At 38.7% G+C, this 13,629-nt stretch overlaps 1 protein-coding gene across 1 annotated transcript in view; it reads left to right on the top strand.

Annotated features, from left to right (window-relative positions):
* NALF1 (NALCN channel auxiliary factor 1) overlaps window positions 1-12,532 on the top strand; it is a 441,440-nt gene extending 428,908 nt beyond the window's left edge. Inside the window, exon 3 of the mRNA XM_071742904.1 lies at window positions 11,783-12,532. Coding sequence (XP_071599005.1) covers window positions 11,783-12,075 — 293 coding nt within the window. The 3' untranslated portion in view covers window positions 12,076-12,532. The remainder of the gene's footprint in view (window positions 1-11,782) is intronic.
* The last annotated feature ends 1,097 nt before the right edge of the window (window positions 12,533-13,629 follow it).

Here is a 13,629-nt window from a genome sequence, read left to right as displayed (position 1 = left end):
TAATTTCACCTGTTTTCCTAAGTCTAGATGCTAAGGAGAATGTGGCTAATGCTTCTTCCATGAGCTCTAACTGTGAGAGCCTGGAGGTATTCCTCATCGCAAAGATTTCCCAGAGTTGCTAGGCTATGAGCCCAGATTTATTAATGCACATTTATGCTACAGCTTGCCACAGTCATTAACTTTACAAAACAAAATTATGAGGAGAAATTTGTTCTGGCTGTTTTTAATGTTTAATAATTTGCTGGATGATTTTTTTGCTCCATGTCATCCAGTACTCAGAGGATGGAGGCTCTGTGTCATAAAATATTCATGAAAAAAACAAAAAAATTATATCAGTTTTTAGTATATTCAGTTTTGTTCATCTGATAAGGACCAGCTGATTAAATGGTTTGGTTCCTTATGTAAGGAACCAAACATTTTCCTCCAAACATAAACCCAGAATGATCCAGAGAGGACATGATATGCAAGAAATATGTCTGGTATATTTCAGGGGCCTCAGATAGTTTTTTTTAAGAGTGGCTGAGTGTTATCCTCACAAAAATTCAGCTTATATCAACATCCTCTGCAGATTTCCAGTGTCTGGAATATCATCCAAGAATTTTTAAGATATTTAGAAAACTTATTCCCACTAAATCAGTAAAATTATATTTCAACACTTAGGTCATTTGATAGCCTGTTCCAAATACCTGAAATTAGACAGTCTCCATTTTAACTTGGGGCTGCACTGGGAAGGCTGATTCTAAATGAGTTGCCCAAGGTGAGCTAGTTCAAACCACAGTATAATGTAGAGCCTCATAAATGCTCTATATCATCAAAGAGACAGGCATAATGTGTATGACAACTCAGTTCACTTTATATGCTGTGTTTGGACTCTGGGCAGTTCTGGTAGCAAGGTGTTTACTGTATTTCTTCTTGAAGATCAAACCTATTCCACCCAATCAAGCAATACCCACCCATATGCAAAAGAAAATATAATGAATTGTAAGCCGAGTTATAGTTTGGTAGTCATCAATAAGATAATAGTGTTTAGCACTACACTTTAGTCATTTTGTAAATATTAATAGCCTTCCAACGTGCACACGCAGCAAGCAAATTAGTTTTATTTTCCAGTTTAAGATAGGACAGTAAAAACTGAAGTGAGAGACATAGGACATTTTCATTTACAACATCTATGCAAAATATATACGTTTGTGCATATATATACATGCATGTACACATTTGCACACATACATAATAGCAAAGAATAGAACTACCCTAACAGTTATTTCATAAAATCTCATAGGACATAGATATCCACCTCTCCATTGTCCTAGTATATCTCCAAGTTCAAATTCATTCCTAAAATACACAAAGTAGATGATCTTGCAAAAATTCATCGCCTGCTACCTCTGAGTTTGGGATGAAAATTTGTCAGGGTTTAACACTGGCCCGGCAATTAAACTGAATGACAGATGTTCTCTGTTAATCCCCCTCTCCTCCCTGATAAAGAAAGGAGAGAGAATAAGGGAGAAAGACTTATGGGTGGGAAACTAAACTACACAACTGTAATAAAACAGTAATGGTGAATAGGAAAAATTACTAAATATATACCAATATACAGGAAAATTGATACCACGTTCCTCCTCCCCCAGTAACTCTCACATCACCACTGAGGCTGCAGGGCAGCCCTGGGAAAATCCAGGCTGGACTCCTGAAGTCAGCAGCAGTCGGGAGGTGGAGGCAGGAACACACAGATTCAGGCTGGCAGGGATCAGGACCACAGGCAGACAAGCAGAGTCCTCCCAGGATGCTGAAGCAAACAGGAACAGGAGAAGAAGGGGAAGCAGGAAGGGGTTTGACTCTCGTGATCCCTCAAATTTATACTGAGTATGACATGTATGGGATGGAATACTCTGGTCAATTTTGTCATCTGTCTTGTCTGTTCCTCCCCGAAGGAGGGCTTCAGGTGGGACCTTTTTACTACTTCTCTCCTTCCAGAGGGCAAAAATCTTCCTCAGAGCTGAGCAGTGTCCTTGGCTCTGCACACCAGTCTCTAGCAGTAACTATAAACATTGAGGGTTATCAGCCCAAGAAGCAGACTCTGAGAAACTTGCTTTTAATTTCAGCAAGTGCAACTACTTACAAGAGACTTAGCTGAAAGCAAAAATACAAGACAGAAAATTACCTTTATTCTGGCCCAAACCAGAACAAAAGCAGATTGAGGGGATGATTAAACTCATTTTATTGCAGGAAATTAGTCATGTGGTATCTATACATAAATTCTGAGCTCTCAATAGTTTCACTGAGGATCTGTTGTAGTCAGTAGTGCTGGAAGCTATTTAATTCAAGCCTTAGTAGGCATCTTCACCCAATGAACTGACTAGCTCTCTGCAGCCCACTAACAGTACAGGCTGCCCTCTTATTTGTTGTAGCCAATGTTAGTCACCAAGTTCTTATTGAAGACACTTAAAATCAAACCCCACTCTCAGCTCAGGAGTTCACTAACTGATATTTGGTTAAAGTTTATGTCCACTTGAGTCACTGTGGACTCAGCACTGGAAGAGCAGAGCTCTATTCATGGACCCTTGGGAGTCAGCGTGCTGAAATGGGGCAGTTGTGTGCAAGAGAAGATGCTGAGGAGAGAAACAAGGCTGGAATGCAAACTTTGTCTGGAATATAGATCTGTTGCCACCCTCTTATTTTTCAGCAAGTCACTGTAAGAGCATTTTCTGCCACTGAAAAACGAGAAGTTAGACTAATTGCTGTGCAGATAAAGATTTACACTTCTATGCAGTTCAACAAAACCTGAATTATTTCATTTAAAGTACAGTGAGTTCAACAGCAGACAAAATACTCTATTTCAGCTGTCTCCTTGACAGCTAGCTTGAAATTGTTTTGCAGAAAAGCAACTAAAAGCAGGTGTCCCAACTCTTGAAGAACCTTTTCTCCTGCTGCACTTCTGGGATTTCTGTTTTCTGATCCTGTGTTTCCTTAGATGAGTGAAATTCATTAGCAGAACAAAAAAAAATTCCTATCAAAGGTAATTCTATTTGATATTTAGTTGTTCTAGCTGGTTATCTTGTCACCACTGAGCTCTGCTGCAGAAAACAGAGTAGGAGCTAACTTAAAGTTCAGAAATTCCTCATGAATGGTGTTTTGCCACAGCCTGTCACTCATGTAAGTGAGGTTTGAATATTTCTGTTGCTCCTGATTCCGGTGTTACTTCATGGACAGAAATGCTACAGGTAAGTTTTTTTGTTTGTTTATTTATTTTTTAAATTTTGACTTACACTTTCAGAGAAATCTGGCAGGTATTGAATTGGTTATGTTTGTATTTTTTTTCTAGACTAGCTAAGACACATTTTTAATTATAAAATATTGTCTGGAGAGAAAAAAAAAAGAAGCTCCTCTGCTTATAGGATGATTTATCTCTGAGAAATGGCAAGAATTGGTGGATTTTTTTTTCTTTAATAATATTTTAGAAGCACTAGTTTTATAATAAGATCTTCTGTTCCTCCTCTCCATGGTAACAGACAACTTCCACAGGGTCCTGCAGAGATTTAGGTTAATGGAAAGACAGAGGATTGATTTCTATAAAGCATTTTGATACACCATGGAAGGTAAATAACAGGAAAAGGTGCCCTGTTGATAGCTGTTTTTATTTGAAGTTGACTGCAGCACAGAGAGCAGGATGCAGATATAAACATCACATGTCATTTCCGAGCTGCAGCCAGATAAGGGACTGGTCAGGCTTCACCTCCCCAGTACATGGGCAGCTGCCATGGCATTACTGAGCTGCCACCTCCCCAAATCAACCACGTCCCACCACAGCATCCAGCAGAAGCACAGGGACACCTGCTGGAAGTGGGAGCACGGCAGCACCAGCAGCAGCCTGAGAACCCATGTAATTTTTATTTTTTTCCCTCTCTGGACAGGATTTTTCTTGAGGGTGAAGTCTGTAAGAAAAAGAAGTACTGGAGGCTGTGAAAAAATAAGAAATTTTTATCCTTTCTTGGGAGTTCCACGTGATGAGAATATATCACAGGACTGGCTATTTTTTCCACAAGAAATTTTGCATTTTTATCTTAGAATTTCTGAATAGGTAATTTTTAAAATGCTTTTAAAAAAAAATTGCTATGTGTAGAGTCATTAGAGGGAGGCAAGCTGGAGCCATAATTATGGCTAAGAATCACACACGGTGGTGGTGTACATCCCAGTCCTCTGATACTGTCAAATTAAAAAATAAAAAAAGTTGTAGATTATAATATGGTTTAATAATTACTTCTTTGTAATTCCTGAAAAGCAGGTACAAAAAAGAACAAGTATTCTAAACTGAGAATATCTTACTTGATTATCTCTCATGAAAGCAGATAGTGGGAAGAGAAGAGGGGATGCTACACTAGCTGTGCATCACTGACCCTTGCGTTTTGTAGTATTTTGTAGACAACCACAGTACAAAAGAAAGTACTTGGGTATTTTCAGAAGTCAGAATCAAGTATGTTTCTGATTATGGAAACATGTGGCCACCTAGAAAGAAGTCTTTTTTTCCCTCTTCCCCCTTTCTTCTAGGAAACAGAAGTCACAACCAGACAGAAGTCAAACTTTCCACCAGGCACTCTTTGGGAACATAGGTCTTTTCATATTCATTAACATTAAATAGTTGCTTTCAGTTTAGATCTTTGTAGTTTATATCTGTATGACTGAAGTTTCCAGTGGTTTAATCTAATGTTTCTTTTTGCAGCTCAGATGTCTAATATTTCCTGTGCAAAGCCAAATCATATTTAAGGGACGTAATAATATTGTATAAGATACATTACAGAGTACAATTAATGTATCCTATTCAATGTTCCAGGTCAAGATTTTTAATTATGACTTATGAAAACAGTGTGCATAGCAGTGGGCGTGTTTTATGTCATGGGTGTAGTCATCTTTTCCTTTTTTTCCCCAGTGTGAATGAAAGATGAGGAAGATTTCCTTCACACATGCTCTTTGAGTGTGAAAAGAGAGCTGAAAGTTGTGAGTCTAGGTACAGAGCATTGGGAAGAGGCTGGAAATACTTCACAACTCCTGCTTTTCCTGTGCCTTTCAAAGTACTATGGCTCAGCAGCTGGCCTGGGGTCTGGTCTAGCCCATAAACTGCTTCTGTTTGGCTCACTGCAATCTCCCAGTGGAGATAGACAGAGGACGTGGAGGCCATGGAAGTTTTCATAGAATCATAGAATCATAGAATTAGCTGGGTTGGAAGGGACCTCAGAGATCATCAAGTCCAACCCTTGACCCACTGGTGCGGTTGCTAGACCATGGCACTGAGTGCCACATCCAGTCTCTTTTTAAATGTCTCTAGGGATGGAGAATCCACCACCTCACCGGGCAGTCCATTCCATTGCCTGATCACCCTCTCCGTAAAAAAATTCTTTCTGATATCTAGCCTAAATCTCCCCTGGCACAACTTAAGACTGTGTCCTCTTGTCTTGTTGAAAGTCGTCTGGGAAAAGAGACCAACTCCCACCTGGCTACAACCTCCTTTCAGGTAGTTGTAGAGAGCGATGAGGTCTCCCCTGAGCCTCCTCTTCTTCAGTTTTCTTCACAGCCAAAACTGTCCATTCAGTTTGTTCAGCGTAGAAAACGTGAGATCTTAGTTTCTACCAAATGAGCAGCAGAGATGCCCAAAGAGAAAGGAGAAGACATTACCTCTGCACTGCACACAGCCCTTCCCTGAGCAGACAGGACTTACTGGCAATGCTGCAGTTGCACCCACATTAGTAACCTAGTTCAGGAGTCTGCTTTTGAAACAAACCTGTTTACAATCTTTGCTGTTTGACTTGGGCTGGCGAGAGTTCTTGGAGGATACAAACTGGGTTTCTGTGGATTAAACTAGGAGATGTTCTACCATCCCTAGCATGTCCCAGCAACTAATGCACATTTAGTAGAATCGGAGTACAACTAGTGAGAGGTAAAAAGTCCTCAGATGCATTCAGGGTTGACATGAGATACTCAGCTACAGCTGTTTCTTTATAGAAATCTTCTTTTGCCCCAAACTTCTTGTTGATAAGGACATAGCTTATTCTGACCATGGAGTACAGCCCCAAAACTGCCCTCCATATGCCAAGTCCGGACCACCTGAAGGCACAGAATTTGGCCTACCAGTGTTGGACTTTATTTACCAGCACTTATGGTCTTTTTGTGCCTTGTGGCACAACAGCAGCAAATATCAAGCAGGAAATCCCAGCCACATATTAACACTCTTTACTTGTTCAATAGATACCATGGAATATGATGGAGCACTTGAGTTCCTCTGTACAGGAAAGGAATGCAGGAAGCAGCAATAACTCAGAGATGTGTTCATTAGCTTCTTCAAAAAAAAGCACTGCATCCTTTGGTTTTCCTAAGAACAATGTCGCCTGAACATGTCTGCTGCCAGCAAGGGGAGGATCAAATTTGTCTGATCTTCTGTGCTGAACAAACTTCAGATACCTTCCACTGTAGAAGGAAAAAGTAAGGGGAGAGAAGAGGTGGGAGCACAAATGCTTAAGGTGCCTTGAATCACTTAAATGTTTTCATTCAGTTCATACTTATTTATGGCTAATACTAATTAGTTCATATTAATTTAGGCTCATAATTCCATGTTTCCAAAGTAACACCTCGTTTGCCTGATAATCATGGTGTGAATATCCTCCCATCTACTAATTTTTGAAAATTATCACTAACATATGCTTATGTGATCCATGCAAAGTAGCACTTCCTCTGAAACTCCTCCTCCTTTAGAGTATTCACCAGAAAGGAAACTGACAGTCCTGCTCCATAGCACACATTATTATAAAGAATTTCACCAGTCTACAGAATTAGTTTTTGACTAACAAGTTTCATCAAAGGGCTGAGGAATAATTCTTCTAACTACAGCTTATTCTCAAGGGGCAAATCTGTGTCTGGGTTTCACCAGCAGGTTTAAGCTGTAGAATGTCTGTTTAAAAACAGATGCCCTGATTTCAGTGCAATTTGAAAAGCATTTTTCTTGAGAAAATATAATATGTAAAATACATCACAATCTATCTTTTCTTTGGAGAACACTTCAAGAAGAGGAAAATCTCTGAAATCAATGTGGTTTATGCTGTTCTTGGCAAACTCGAAAAAAAATATATATATACTTGATCCACATTCCTACCCTAAAAATAACTCACAATAATGTCATTTGCTTCCTGCCTACACCTCTTAGTAGGTCCTAAAATATTAAAATATTAAGCTAACATAGACAGCAGGACAAATCCCATTAATGTTTGACAAGCATGGTTTAAATCGTTACTAGCAATGGGTATTCTTACAAGGAAATCTGACATGGTTTTACAGCAGATTCTGTCAACTAAATATCTAGTAGTTTTGAGTACAGTGGTGTTTTATCATAATATGTTTGTTAGCTTCAAAAATTCTTGTCCTGTAAAAACAACCTAGGTAATTAATCTATTGGCATCCCTGAACTTTATATGGCAAGCCTCTATTCAGGTATGTATGATCCTTTCCTGTCATACTAAAGTAGTAAAGCCTTTTGTTCAAGAATTGTGCATAATAGAAGCAAACCTAGAGGGGGAGTGGGAACAGCCAAATGCTTGCTAAAAGCCAGTTATCTGACCTTGTATCTCAACATGGTACAGCTCAAAAGGTTTATTGCATAGCCTTGAGAGAATAAGCATTTGCTTATTCTGATCTGCAGCAGCTCAGTTTTACAGGGATAACACTGAACTACAACAGCAGGAAGAAATTGGTCCTGTCCATATTTTAGAGAAAAAAAAAAACAAATTGAGCATAGGGAAGAAACACAATTTTTCTTGAATGTGGATCCATAGACAGAGGCATCTATCTGGAATGGTCACCAACATATAATGATAAAACGAATTTAAAGTACAAAGGTCTTATCCAACAGTTGGAAATGGAAATTAACCTCTTCAAAAGAGCTTAACAGCCTTATTCAACAGTTAAAAAACAATCTGACTAAAGAATAATTTGCTTAAGCCTTCTTCTACATTTAATTTTATTACTTTTTATAATATAAAATACATGGCTAAACAGAAGCATCATAATGTGTCACAGGCACAGCAATTTAGAAATTCAGAGGGCCATCTGGATAAGATCGAAGAGAACTGGCTTCCGTATCAGATGTGAGCAAGCAGAGTGATAAAATATCTAATGTGTTCTCTTGCCTTCTGTAGTTGGAAAACGTTAATATTGCAATCTCAGAAATAATGCTTCAGAAAGACAAATGTCCTGCAGAGTGTTGGCTTCACCAACACAATGATGTCACTGCTGGATGGATCACTCTCAGCAGAATTTATTTACTTTGTGCTTCACAATAGAATGTAGCATTCAGCACTTCTGGTATCCTACATCCACCTACCTGGTTTCTTCTTCTACTTGATGAGCTTTTCTTCAAGCACAAGAAGCCTGGTATGCCTCTCAAGCAGAAATCTATGTTACAGAGGACAACAGTTTAGAGTTGCACAGAAAGAAAATGAGGACAAAACCTCATATCATACCAAAAATATCATACCAAAAGATTTTTTTTTTCCTGTGGCTTTCCAAAATATTTATCCAATGACAAAAAATACATCAATCGGATCATTTTCCTTTGATACTGACTGGAAGGTGCATAATACTGTGGCTTCATAGCTTTTTCTATAGCAAAGAAACCAAGAAGTGAGGTAAGCAAGACCAGCTGTTAGAGATACAAATCCAGCTACAAGCATGACATATCCTGACAGTTTTGGGGCAAGAGGTGGAAATGTAACCATCTCTTTTACATGCTGGCTCCCCTGAAAAAGAAATGCAAGTGCTCAGGCAAAAAGCACAGCATTCTCTGAGTTAGCTGATGAGCAGACCATGCATCCATAGACAGTCTTTGTGTTCTTAATTCTTGTATAAGAACATATTTGCAGTTTGCTGGTTTTACTCCAAAGCTGTGAATATAATGCTCATGCTGTCACCCCTTTTTCTTTCAGTATGATTCAGCTGAGCAGGATACATGGGATTTATCTACAGTCATGTCTCCAGTAACATATCAGTCAAATGACTACCCTGAATTCTTGCATCAGCATTAGTAACACACACTCCCTACAGATAAAACTGCTATGCTGATCATCAATATGTTATCTGTGTGTTTTAAAAAAAAATTTTTGATTACAAAGCAAAGTGAGAGGTTTTGTGTGACCAGCATGACTGGAGAACAGTTTGATACCAAAAAAGTATCCTGGAAAACTCTAGAACACTGATTAAGAACACGGTCCAAGAACTTCCAGATGGACTAAAATTCCTGTTGATGAAATATATAAATACTGAGCATCCTGGTAATACAGAGTAATGATATCTGCAAACTGAACCACAAAGGCAGAAGAGGAAGAGGGAAACCTTGGTAGCTTGGTGGTCAGAAGCATCCTTCCTGTTCCTTATCCCAAACTGCTTGTGCACATAAAATATTTTCTGAAGAGAACGTCATAGATTTCTTTTCTCCATGGTTTTCCAAGGCTGATGTATCCAGCTTTCCAGAGTTTCTGTAAGTCACGGGTATATAATTATCTGACTGAGCAGACTGACTGATTAAATACAAGGGGCCAAAACTGATAATCGTAACTACAAAAGAGTATGTGGTGAAGCACAATTGTGAAGTTGCATTACCTCAGTGTAAAAACTGTCTGAATTTATCTAAATGCTTTGCAACTGTTGTATGAATAGTAGTTCTGTATTTAATTCATTATTAAATGCATAACTGCAAATTCAAAACCTAAATTCAATTGCTGAACAGAAATAAAGAGGAAATGTAATTTTGCATTAAGACACATCTTAAATGTAGCTCTGAATGTGGAGTTGCCTTCAATTTATTTATAATTCAGTAAGTGCAAAAGTGCCCTATTTAAATACCCTTTGATTGCCAACTTGTATACATAGGCTTTGATTTCAAAGCAAGTCTGGGTTTTCCTGTAACAAGGCAGGAAATACAGTTTGAATAGTAAACAAGCCTCAGTGGAATCCAAACATTAAGCATTCTCTGTGTGTCTTCAGTTACCACTAATAGTTTGAGCTACTGCAGTCACAGAACAGATCATGTAATTACCTGCTTTGGGAGACACTTCCTGTATGTTAGCATGTTTAAAAACACAGTTATGCACACAAACACCAAAAGATGGGCCTCAGAAAATACAGAATCGGAGAATGATCTGGGTAGGAAAGGGCCTCTAAGATCATCAAGTCCAACCCTTGATCCACTACCACTGTGGTTACCAGACCATGGCACTGAGTGCCACATCCAGTCTCTTTCTAAAAATCTCCAGGGATGGAGAATCGACCCCCTCCCTGGGCAGCCCATCCCAATGCCTGATCACCCTCTCTGTAAAGAATTTTTTCCTAATATCTAACCTAAACCTCCCCTGGCAGAGCTTAAGTCCATGCCCTCTTGTCTTACTGGGAGCTCCTGGGAGAAGAGACTGACCCCCCCCCTGGCTACTCCCTCCTTTCAGGGAGTTGTAGCGAGTGGTGAGGTCTCCCCTGAGCCTCCTCTTCTCCAGGCTGAACACCCCCAGCTCCCTCAGCCCTTCCTCACAGGACTTGTGCTGGATCCCTTCACAGCCTCCTTGCTCTTCTCTGGACCTGCTCCAGGACCTCGATATCCTTCCTGAACTGAGGGGCCCAGAACTGGACACAGTACTCGAGGTGTGGCCTCACCAGCGCTGAGTACAGGGGCAGAATCACTTCCCTGGATCTGCTGGCCACGCTGTTCCTGATACAGGCCAGGATGGCCTTCTTGGCTACCTGGGCACACTGCTGGCTTATGTTCAGCTTCCTGTCAATCCAAACTCCCAGGTCCCTTGCTGCCTGGCTGGTTGCATATGTTGTTGACAATAAGATATCTTTATTGTACTTTCAATAAAAAGCTATCCACTGGTTCCAGAGTTCAGCAGAATTTCATAAAAAAACCCATGAAGTCCAGTGATGATCTGTTACAGGAGAAATAGTCTTCAAGTGTTTGTACTCTAAGTATCTAACCTGTCCTGGTGCAAAAATGGCCTGATTTGCTGCAGACTAAATCCCATCTTTATAGAAAATCAAACAAACTGTTCTCATTACTTTATCTTTAAAAGTTGCTTCAAGACAAAAATAGAAATTGTGTGTTTTGTAAAAGACAACATTGCTCTAACTGTTCAAAAATTAATAATCAGATCAGGCTGCGTAACTCAGTAAAGTTCTAAATACAGAAATAATCTACATGTTTATTGAGAAATAACAAGAAATCCAATTATTGTATGATATTTTGAACTCATCTGGGATAGGGTAAACAAGCAGACTCTGAACAGCTGGGTTTGGAAACTGTTCCTATGAAGCTGTTGGATCTATATTGGTTTGAAAATGTTATCAATATTGTCAATATGTAATTTATTTGTTATTTAATGTCTGTCTTTTCATGGAAAGTGATATTGCAGGATGTATTTACAGACTGAGGAAGAATTTCAAGATCCTTTCACATTTTGTGGAAATGTTCAGTTTGATCAGTTGCTATTTCATCATTAATTTTTACTTTCCAAAAAGGAAGAGTTCATATATCTTTATCATTCAAAGATCAATGGTTGTTTTTTTTTTTTTAGATGACACATATCCCTCCAACAATTCCAATTATACAAAATGCAAATGCTTTGAGGGCCTCAGACTAACACAAAGATGTGGATTTGGTAGCTTAGACTAAACTGTCAGGAGCTTTTTTAACCTACCACTTTCTGCAGATAGTTTTGTGCCTGATGTTTATTTTTTTCTTGTGTCTACCCTACAGGGCTCTATGAAAACTATCCAACCAATGCAGAACCAGAATGCTGTGATGTCAGATGGGGACTTTTATCAGATCATCAATCCAAAGGGACTATAAAAACAAGTGGCTCAACGTGTCACAGGACATCGCTCACAGTTTCATCAGCATCAAGACTGTGTAACAGCAGACTTAAACTGTGTGTTCTTGTATTAATTCTCTTACATACAGTACTTACAGTCTCAGCAGCACAGAACTCAACAGGACTGGGCTTTGGAGGCATAACAACTTTGGAAGATAATTCAGCCAATGAGGAATAAAAGAAAGGATTCATCTTACATGATAGAAACACAACAGGCCCAAATGACTACGGTCAATAGCAAGAACTGAGTGCTTTACCCTCAGATCTCTCCTTCAATGACCTTTTGGGTAAAATGAAAAGAATGGGCCACTACCCAAACAACGAGGACACATGAACACAGCTTTTTATTGACTAAAAGGCTGTATGGTGACTTAAATTTCTCACACCATTTTATACACTGTGTTTTAATGTTTGGAGTTTCTTTTTTGTTTGTTTTTTGCACTTGTTAATACAGGATTTTATTTTTGGGATGGTTTCTCAAAGCTAAATTAAGTCTTTTCTCTGTCAATATATTTCTAGTCATTGTGTGTGTTCATCTGATAGTTCTGTCTTTTATGTCCTGTCAGTTTCTATTAGAGGAATGACTGCTATGATTCCATGACATAGCAAAAAAAAAAAAAAAAAAAAAAAAAAAAGCCAAAAAACCTACAAAAAACAAAACAAAAAAAAAAAACCACACACAAAAAAGAGCAACTGAATAAAATTTAACAAAAAAAAAAAAAAAAAAAAAAAAGGAGGGGAAAAAAAAGAAAAAAAAAAGAGCAACCACAAAAAACCCCAAGCAAACCCTAACTGTCCTCTTACCCATGGGAACCATTCATCTCCTTTCTCCTCCCATCTACAGTCACAGACAACATACATTTGCTTCTGTCTGTGTAATCACAATGAATGGGCACACTATTTCAGTGTGCCTCTGCCACTGTTGCACAAACCAGTTGACTGAGCAAACCCAAAAGGAGCATGAAGGGGGTTCCTTTTAGCTGAACAAACAAGTGCTCTCCTTACAAGGTGGGATCGGACAGTTCAAAAATGTAAAGAAATATATAACAAACTGTTGCTCCAATACCCATTTTGAAGAAGTCCAGTCCTTTCTCACTGGTCAGTTGAACAGGAGCAGCCTTTTTTTTTTTAGATATGCTACGTAAAACCAGTTATGCTCAGCAAGTTGAGTAGTTGGGAAGCCTTCATATTGGAGGTGAAGGATTGGCATTCATTGTGAATTACGTTTTGAGTTCTTCTGCTGTCTCATAACCAGCAGCTTTCCATAAGGAATGGGAGCAAAGAGCTTCCAAAATCCGAGTTTTTCGTCTCAGCAAGATTACACTAGAAGCCTTTGAGCATCTATAATACAAAATATGTCTTTGGTTTTGATTCTATTGTTTTTCTAATACCTGCATGTTGTTGAAAGCTAATCTAGTTCCTAAGGGTGCACAAGAATGTGTTAGCACAGATAAAGAAAATATTTTGTTTTAAATATACAGGACAAGCGTTTTCATAAATGTGCAATAAAACCAGTCAAGGCATACTAGGATATGAGTAGTGAAGAGAAAAGATTGTAATCTGATTGCTGATTTTCCATTGTTTGGGATGGTTTTTAATTTGTTTACTTTTATTTTTTGTGGGAACATTTCACCTGCTGAGTGTATGAAAAATTTGTTTTTTAAAAAGGCTTTTTAGAGTTTACAGTAGAATCAATGGAAGGAAAAGTTAATAAGGGCTGTTTTTAAAAACT

The sequence above is a fragment of the Heliangelus exortis genome, chromosome 1 (genome assembly GCF_036169615.1).
Source record: "Heliangelus exortis chromosome 1, bHelExo1.hap1, whole genome shotgun sequence".
Lineage (NCBI taxonomy): Eukaryota > Metazoa > Chordata > Aves > Apodiformes > Trochilidae > Heliangelus > Heliangelus exortis.
Note: the sequence above shows the minus strand (reverse complement) of the source record. Positions and strands in the feature narration are given on the sequence as shown.